The sequence below is a fragment of the Anastrepha ludens genome, chromosome 2 (assembly GCF_028408465.1).
Source record: "Anastrepha ludens isolate Willacy chromosome 2, idAnaLude1.1, whole genome shotgun sequence".
Lineage (NCBI taxonomy): Eukaryota > Metazoa > Arthropoda > Insecta > Diptera > Tephritidae > Anastrepha > Anastrepha ludens.
In genome coordinates this window covers 184,411,526-184,421,260 of record NC_071498.1, presented here as the reverse complement: position 1 = coordinate 184,421,260, position 9,735 = coordinate 184,411,526, and the positions used below count along the sequence as shown (strand labels likewise).

The 9,735-nt window shown below is 41.2% G+C and overlaps 1 protein-coding gene across 1 annotated transcript; it reads left to right on the top strand.

Moving 5' to 3' along the window:
• The first annotated feature begins 4,186 nt into the window (after positions 1-4,186).
• On the top strand, positions 4,187-5,529 carry LOC128860968 (transmembrane protein 179). Its single transcript, XM_054098795.1, has 4 exons — positions 4,187-4,443; positions 4,512-4,655; positions 4,720-4,963; positions 5,037-5,529. Exons 1-4 carry the CDS (start codon positions 4,334-4,336, stop codon positions 5,229-5,231), a joined length of 693 nt encoding a protein of 230 aa, XP_053954770.1. The 5' UTR covers positions 4,187-4,333; the 3' UTR covers positions 5,232-5,529.
• Positions 5,530-9,735: the final 4,206 nt, after the last annotated feature.

Sequence of the window (9,735 nt, the reverse complement as noted above, 5' to 3'; positions counted from 1 at the left end):
CAAACAAAACTCACGATATTTCAAGCCACACTGATGAATTCCAAGGAAAGCAGGCAGACGTAGCAAAATGCTGCAAAACATTGATTCGTACACTTTCAGTTCATGATATTGTTGCTACAAAAGGAACAGTAAAAATCGTTTGTTTTTTTACTTATATTGCTTAAAACGAAATAATATAGCTTTTTTGTAGTTTGTCTCGCTGATTCAGTTTCAGTTCCGTTAATATCTCGATTGAAAGTGTCAAAATAGGACGAAGTGCGAAGTGCGAAGTGCCATTAGACATGCATAAAATTGTTATTAAATTGTACGTGGAAAACAAGTATCTGCGCGAAATCGACAAAAAATTGACAAACCGCATTATACTGTGCAAAGTGTTATTGCTAATTACATTAATACTGGTAAATTGGAAGCTAATCACCACCAAACCGGAAGGCGAAAAATATTGGCTTCACGTGCGGAACGCAACATAGTAGCATCAGTCACGCAAAATCCCAAAATAACCTTCACGATACTATGCCGAAATATTCTAGACTCTTTGCATAAAAAGTAAGACAGTCCGTGATTGTCTGCAAAACGCTAGTTATCATAGCAAAGTGGCACGCTACAAGACCTACATTTCAGATATTAACAGAAAGAAGAGATTGGAGTTCGCCAAGCGCTATATAGGTAAATGAGCCAGATTCTTTTTGGGAAAATGTCATATTCAGTGATGAGTCGAAATTTAATGTTTCCGGATCAGATGGACCTCCAAAAGTTTGGCGGAAAGAAAATACAGAACATAATGAAAAAAATCGTATTCCTGTCGTTAAGCATGGAGGAGGAAATGCAATGGTTTGCGGGTGCATAGTTGCATCTGGAGTAGGAAAAATGGGTTTTATTGATGATAAAATGGACAAACGTCTGTATTTAAACATTTTGAAGAATAATTTGAATGATCATCAACGGTGTCGTTAAACTTTGACTGAATGCTAGAGGGTTCTTGTTCCAACAAGGCAATGACCCAAAACACTCATCTTATCTCGTGTAAGAATGGCTTATTTACCACTGTAAGCAGCTTAAATATTCAATCACCTGATCTGAACCCAATTGAGCATGTCTAGGAGCTCTAAGAAAGGAGAATCAGAAAGCACAAAATAACATCAAAAGCGTCATTAAAGACAGCTTTAAGTGTTGAGTGGGAGAAAATCGCAGCTAATGAAACCAAGGTATTAATAAAAAGTATGCAGCGACGTTTGGAAGCAGGTATTAAAGCTAAAGTCGGCCCAATAAGTACTAAATACTCGTTTTTCCATTATTTTTTTAATAAAATATTATATATCAAAATTTTGTTTGTTTTTATACCTCGTGCTAAGTATCAGGTGTATATGTTTATAAACTGTGAGTGTACGAATAAATTGTGTGACCACTGTACGTTCTCCAGAAAAAATAATAGAAACAGAAAATTTTGCCCTAAAAATCAGTGTTCAGAAAAAAATCTTACATGTGAAGAAACAATTAGGTATTCCATAGCACCTTGCGAAGAAATATATAATATTACCAAGGCTTTTTGAATTTTCTTCCACATTTCTTCCCTATTTGTGGCTTTGAAAGGCGCGAATATCAGTTATACCCTTGGGGAACAAGGAATAGGAATTACTTGTTTGTGAAGAGGAAGAGTAGGCGAAAGCCTACAAGAAATTATACGCACACACACGCGAGCAAGTAAAGTATTTTTATAATTCATCCTTTCACAATTTAACATACTGCATTTCGTTTTCATTAGTTTGTTTAGTTTAAATCTCACAAATCACAATATTACCAAGCCATTCACTGAATATTCACAAACATGTAATTTCTACTGCTTTTGTTTACTTTTTCGTAAAGTAACTGTTTTGGGAATACGCTAAAGTACTCAATTTACTTTGCTTGGAGCCTGACGTCACAACGAATTCGGGGCGTAATCTCTTATAGTGCCCACACTTGTCGGCGTTATCGTAGTCCCTGTCTGAGCAAAACTTGAGCCCGTAGGAAACAACTGTTTTCGTTTGGTTACATATTTACACAATACATCAGTTTGTGTGGGTTTGTGCTTGGCTGTATCGACACAATGTTACCATTGATTTACACACATCCGCGTTATCAGTTACAATTTTTCATTGTGTTACCTATGATTAACGTTATTCAACTTTGTTTTTATGTGATTTTAATAAAAGTCAAAATTTTTCTAAGTTCATTTTGTTAATGATTTCGAAATGTACTGTTTGGCAGCACTATGTGGTGAGAGAGCAATCAGCTGACACGTTTCTACAGAACAATTCAAAATTAGCCATTTACGATACTACAGAACGGAACGGTGGTGATTTTTCATTTACATGGGGTTCTCATTAAGTTCATCGTGTTAGCTGACACGGAACATAAGTTTACCGTGGTGAGAGTGAGCACCATTATTCTATCATTCTTGAGTTACGTCAAATCGTTTACCAAATTTACTGCCTTCGTAAAGATGCTGAGTAACGTAGACAATGGGAGAATTATCAATGTATTAGTGAAGTAGTGTGAATGAATTGCTATGGCCTTTGGAAAACCGTCTCGTGTGTACGCCAAATTTGAAAAATTTAAATTGCAACCCTGCTCCTGCAATCGGCCTATCACGCCTATCACAATGGGCTCGTAGCGTTTGTTGCAACGGACGTTCGACTGACGTGACGTATAGAACGGTAAGTGGGCCACAATGAAAATATTGCCGCATATAAAAAAAAACTCAGATAAACGTATTTGTTATCAACGTTACTGTATGGTTGTGAGTTATATACTCCTTGTGATAGTGTGTGTAGTAGTAAGCTTAATGTTTTGTATAACAACATTGCAAGATACGTGTACTGTAAAAAACGTTATGACCATATTTCTGTTTCTGCGAAAAAAATGGCTTCCGTATCCTTTTACGACTTGCTTAGGTTTAAATGTTTAGTTTTACTCCAAAAGATCATAAACACTCAGGAACCCAGATACTTCAAAGATCGACTTATGTTTTCAAAGTCCTGCTGTTCGTTAAACTTAGTCCCGATGAAATACAGCTGTTTGGTGACTGAACGTCAATACTTTGTGTTCTCTGTCCGTCTTTGGAATACCCTACCATACAAAATTAAACGAATAAAAGAAAGCTCGTGTTTCAAAAATAAATTGCTTCTCTACCTTGCCTAAAATTGCCGAATGTACTCAAATGGTTCCACATTATTTAAATATCTTCCAATTAATCCCTACTCCTACTACTACTACTATTTTTACCTTACTTTCCTTTTTTAATACTTTCTCCAACTTATATTTCTTTAGTACTATCTGTAATTTTAATTATTACTGTTAATTCTTTTATGTAAACTATTCTTAAGGTCAATCATTGTAAAAATAACCTATGGTTGTATGTTTAATAATAATAAATAACTAATAAAAAATATTCTTGTCGTAAAAGCAAATATTATATTTCATTGTGTAAAAAGAGGTTTTGGTTGATTGTGAAAGATATTATAAAAATAAACCTTATTGAAGCGGAAGAGGGTTTTAATAAAATTTATGGTAGTCGTAGACCGACTTGACTCAATTAATTTAAATCCCGTTTATTTTTTGTTTGATGCAATAGAAAATTGTTCTTCTTCAAGCAATTGCCATTTTCGCCGGCCTTGCCGTATAGTAAAAATAGGAAATACCCAAGCTTTGTGCATTTCGACATTAGGTACGGCACCTATGTGACGCCTTCGACTCAAAAACCCATAATCCATTTAGGTGTCAGTCAAATTCGTATTCGTAACAGACGCAAGCACCCATTGAGACGGGCCTACAAGAGGCAGCGTCAGCCGGTTCTAAATTACCGGAATGACTTTTATTTACATCACTTCGGCAGCATTACCCATCAATGTTTATGCTGCTACAATAACAACATATACATAGTATTATATTTATATGCATTATTTTTATAATATATTCATAACCAAAAAAATCTCTGCATGCACAACGATATATAATATTTGATTTCACAGTGACATTATTTTTTTTTTGTTATATGTGGCAATACTTTCATTAAGGCACCTTGATCTATGTTCACGTCACGATAGTCAAACTTGCGTTGCAACGATGTAACGGTTCCATTGTGATTTGCCTATAATGTGCCTTGGAACTCACCGTGTGTATATTCACCTTGGCAGTCTCCAAACCAATCACTTTGTAGAGTTCTCTATCAGTGAATGTAGTTTGACGTTTATTTGTAACTTCTTGAATTCGCTTTGTTCTAATATCTGTATTGCAATATTGCAATTAATTTCGTACAACTTGCAAAGTGAAATTAAAGGAGGCTTAGTTAAAAATGGCTTTGTCGAATATATTATTGCTGAGCCAAATTGCTGGGCATGTAATATTGGTTATATTGTCGTTGTGTATGCTGGTCCCATTGGGAATGAGCATCCGTGAATTTAGGTAATTGCCGTGCATACATGTTTAATACGCAAAAAATGATCGATGCATAATAAATAATTTCCTTAAAGTGGGCATTGTTTACTTTTCACGACGGGAAAGTGGCGTGAAGAGGATGGGATGTTTGAAGTGAAATGGTCTTCGACTGGTTTTTGCCATTTCCCAGTTTTGACTGCAATTTTTCATTTCTTAATTTCGACCGTGCAAATTTATCGGTATGTATTTATTTGATACTTCGTAAGGGTTTTGGTACAAATGAATGATCATTTATAAATATAGCTATTCAAGAATGAAAGACGAAGCTTCGTTCCTTTCCCTATTCATCGACGTTGTGCTTGGAATTTGGATGTTAGCATTTTCGATTCTATCGGCGGTTATGATAACTTTAGGATTTATCGTTTGGTGTGATGGTATGACTGAACGTTTTCCCTCGTGTGAAACTGCAGCTGGACAAAATATAATACACGGCGACCAAGACCAAATAGACACATCTGGTTTTTACATTGAAATGGGCACAGCACAGGTGAGTGTAAACCTACATTAATGTAAAATTTTATTTTAAATGGTCCGTCCGTCTTTCATTCTTATCTTAACAGTTCGGCGCTTGGGGGGCTTTTGCCATATCGGTGGGAATTGGAGTAATAGCTATACTCAAACTCATCCACAATCATCAAGTACGAAACATTAAGGTTTCTATGTATTTGGAACGCCAACGATTGGTAAATCAACACCAGCATCAATTAGATGGGAATTCAACACCGCCATTAATGTCGGAGACTACCAATAAATAGTGGTTGCGAACTACGTATTACGCGGAGACTGCAACCTTTTCATTCATCCGAGTATTTTGTTTTTTGTAGTTGCACATTACTGTGTTTTACTTATTTTGATATGAGCAAATAAGTCGGGGGAAAAACACACCAGTTGTAGAATTATACAAACATACTTATACGCATATAATAGCGAACCGTTATTGTGGGTATCAAAATCTCTATTTTTTATGATTTATTATAAACTTATTTAGAACAAAAATATATTTAATGTGATATTTGTCGTATAATAAAAGTAAATATCTAACTCCTCAGTTAATAGTCCGTTTATGCTGAATACTATATGTGCATTTATCCACACTAAATTCTCTGCCTAAATGGAACTAAATGCTAAATATTTTTTGCATTAAGAATCTAATTACCGAAAACAACTCTACAATCTTGGAAAAATTGGTTAATCCAATCAGTATATGTAACAATCCACAATTGCAAAGAGCTTTATACCTGATGAAGAGGTGGTGTGCTGACAGCCTAAACAGCCAGCAATTCCTTCAAAAGAAAAATATCCTTACCAGGAATGAGAGAAATCACCTTTAACCGAGTCGTTATTGAAATGGCCAGAGAAGTTAAATACCTTGCCTTTATCATGGACCACGAGCTTAGCTAGAAGAAAGATGTTAATGCAACCATGTCGAAAGCAACGTCAACTACACTGACGAGATCCAGTACAAAACACAACTACAGCTAGTGGGACAGACATTAAACGGCATTAGTCGGGAAACCCTTACCACCTTCCTCCGAATGACGCTACCAAAGTCCAAACACCAGAGGAAGAGATTTTGCTACCTCGAGAAACCCTCGAAACTTTGGTCCCATCACGTTCTGGATATTGTAGCAGGATAAACACCTACTTATCCCGAATCGACCCCGATCTATTCAATATATGTTCGGCATCTGTCTATTCACATGCCCCCTTAAATCCGCTCACCTAACATCACTCTCCCTTTTGACCCAATCTGTCGAAACACCATGCTTCCTGTGCCTAGCGTTAGATGAGATAGAAATGTATATATGTTTGTATCTATCTATATATATATACCGATAATGCAGCGAAATTCGCTTGCAATGCCCCAATTATAACCAGCCCAAAAACAGAAAGACTCGATATAAACCGACATATAAATACATGCATAATACACAAACAGCGGCAATCATTAAAAAACTACAAGCACGAACACTATTCCAATATTAATAAGAATGGAAACCCTCCACTCTACCCAACAAATATACACGGATTTAAAACCCGAATTTTCTCCCGCCTTCGCCTAGGCCACACAACAGACCCATGAACATATCTTAAAAAAAGAAAATCACCCTATCTGTACAACCTCAACAAATGTCCAAATCACGCCAACGCAAGAAATGAAATACTAAACTCAGAACAAATAAGCGACATCCTGTTGTTGTTGTTGTTAACAGCATAGGTAGCCCTGTCAGTGTAGGCATATCATCGGTCGTCTTCGTCTAGCTCATCTAAGGGTAGGCCCAGGAAACATGCTGTTTCGACGGGTTGGGTCCAGAGGGAGAGGGGGGTTAGATGAGTCGGTTTGAGGGGGCATGTGAAGAGGTGGTTAGTGTCGTGCGGGGTACCTTCACATGCCGGACATGTGTTTGGTATGTCGGGGTCGATTCTGGATAAGTAGGAGTTTACCCTGCTACAGTATCCAGAACGTAGTTGTGCCAGTGTTACACGGGTCTCACGGGGAAGCTGGAGCTCTTCGTCTGCAATAGGTGGTGGTTGGACTCCGTTTACGGCATTCACAGGACGGGAGTTCAAGAAGGTGGTAACGGTCTCCCGGTGAATGTCGTTTATAGACTGTCTAAATACTGTCCGGTCCAGTAGGTTACGGTCAGTCTTGTCCTGGATATCGCCAGCGTAGTCAAAGAGGTGTCTCCTGACGTGCCTGGGAGGCGGCTCGGGCTCAAGCAGGTGTCTGCAGGGATGAGACCTACGGTAACATCCGAGCAGGAACTGCTTGCTGAACAATTTGTTGTGCTCCGCAACTGGGAGCATTTGTGCCTCGTTGTGAAGGTGTTGGATAGGTGACATCAGGAGGCACCCGGTCGCTGTCCGAATGGCGGTATTTTGACAGGTCTGTAGCTTAGTCCACTGCGAATCACTAGTTCCAGGCGACCAGACAGGCGCAGCATAGTTTAGAACCGGCCGGCCAATTGCCTTAAATGTCGAAAGCAACAGTTCTTTGTCTTTGCCCCAAGTGCTGCCGGCCAGCGATTTGAGGACCTTGTTGCGATTTTGGACTTTAGTGGCAATTGCGGTTGTATGCGCAGAGAAGGAGAGCAAGCTGTCACAGGTTACACCCAAAATTTTGGGGTTATCGTCGGAATTGGTGTGTCGTCGACTTTTACCTTAAGGGACAGCTTGACCTCCTTTGTCCAGGTGGTGAAAAGGGTCGCCGTGGACTTGGTGGGGGAAAGTTGGAGATTCCTCGCAGTGAAAAAGCGAGAAAGGTCGGTGAGGTAGTTGTTCACTTTGGAACACAGGCCATCGATGTCATTGCCCGACGCCATTATCGTGCAATCGTCAGCGTATGAGATCAGGGAAACTCCCGCTGGTGGTTGGGGGAGCTTCGAGATGTAGAAGTTAAAAAGCAAGGGTGAAAGGACACCACCCTGCGGTACGCCTTGCTTAATCTTCCTCTGCTTTGACATTTGATCTCGAAAAATCACTGACGAGTGCCGACCGCTCAGGTAGTTCGCGGACCACCTCTTCAGCCCTGCCGGGAGTGTCGACTGATAAATGTCATCTAGTAGCGTGGAATGGCTGACTGTATCGAAAGCCTTTTTCAAGTCCAACGCTACTAGGACAGTCCTCTCGCAGGGGCGGTTTTGGTTGAGCCCGCGATTTATCTGGGCGTTTATGGCGGTGAGTGCAGTGGTGGTGCTGTGCACTCGTCGGAAACCGTGCTGATGTGGGGCTGAGGCCAGGTGTTTCGTGTAGAGTGGGAGTAGGAGGGCTTCAAGTGTCTTCACTACTGGGGAAAGGAGAGTTATCGGCCGATAAGACTCCCCTTGGTTGGCGGGTTTCCCAGGTTTCAGTAGTGGGACCACTCTCCCTGCTTTCCACTTGTCAGGGATGATGAGAGTGGCCATGGACAGATTGAAAACCCTTGTGAGAAATCGCACTCCCAGGGGTCCCAGATGCTTCAGCATCAGCGCGTTTAAGCCGTCAGGGCCAATGGCTTTCGATGATTTCGAATTTTTGATGGCTCCTGAACCTCATCACCGGAGAAAGTAAGTGGCGCACTGTTGTTCGTCAGTTTGTGCAGCCTTCTGGTAGCACGACGCTTGGTTCTGTCGCCCGGAGGATGCAATATAAAAAGCCGGCTAAAATAGCTCGCGCATCTCTTCGGGTCCGACGAAGTGCAACCGTTGAAGGTGATAGCCACCTTGTCGTTGTGCTTCGTCGGGTTCGACAGGGACCTAACGGTGGACCAGAGCTTACTCACCCTAGAGGTGAGGTTACAGGTCTTCAAGTGCTCAACCCATTTGGTCCGCTTATGTTGATTTACCAGTTGCCGGATCTCCAAATTGAAATCCCTCATGCGGGGATCCCCGGGATCGGCCTGGCGTAGGTGGTCACGTTCGTTTGCTAAACTGGCTGCTTCGGCTGGGAAATGAGGACGAATGTCCTTATAACTTCCAGCTGGAATGAAGCGAGCCGCAGCAGCTGTGAGCACCTTGCGGAATGCGCGTTCGCCTACGCGCACATCAGTGGGGATGGGAAGAGCGGCGAAGGTGTCCTCAGTGAATTCCGTGAAGCCGGCCCAATTAGCTTTTTTAAAGTTAAAATAGGACCGGTGATTCGCGGAAACGAAGTCGGCAGGTCTCTCGATCGAGACGATAATGGGCAAGTGGTCTGATGCAAGCGATAGCATAGGTCGCCACGTTATGCTATTTATCAGACCCGCGCTAGCAATTGTTAGGTCAGGCGAGCTGCTACAATTGCCCACTACCCTGGTGGGGGCGTCGTCGTTCACTGTGCTGAATGTCGAGTCGTCTATCTGCTCTGCCAGTTGCTGTCCCCTACGATCATTTGGCAGGCTTGAATGCCAAAGATCGTGATGCGCATTAAAGTCACCTACAACCAATCGGTTTTCACCTCTGATGAGCGCACCTATATCAGGGTGATATCCTGCCGGGCAGCAGGTGACAGGGGGTATATATATGTTAAAAATTTCGAGCTCGGAATCGCCTGACCGGACAGCTATGCCTTGACATTCTAAGGTGCTGTCCCTGCGGTCGATTCTGACGATACTGCACAGTGTGGTGGACTATAAACGCTAGGCCACCACCATTGTCTCGCTCGCGATCGTGTCTGTGCACGTTATAGCCATCCCTGGTGATCAGAGATGACCTAGCGTGCAGCTTTGTTTCTTGGACCGCAGCTATCTTAATACTGTGCCGGCTCATAAAGTCGACTATCTCGTCGACCTTACTCGTAAGT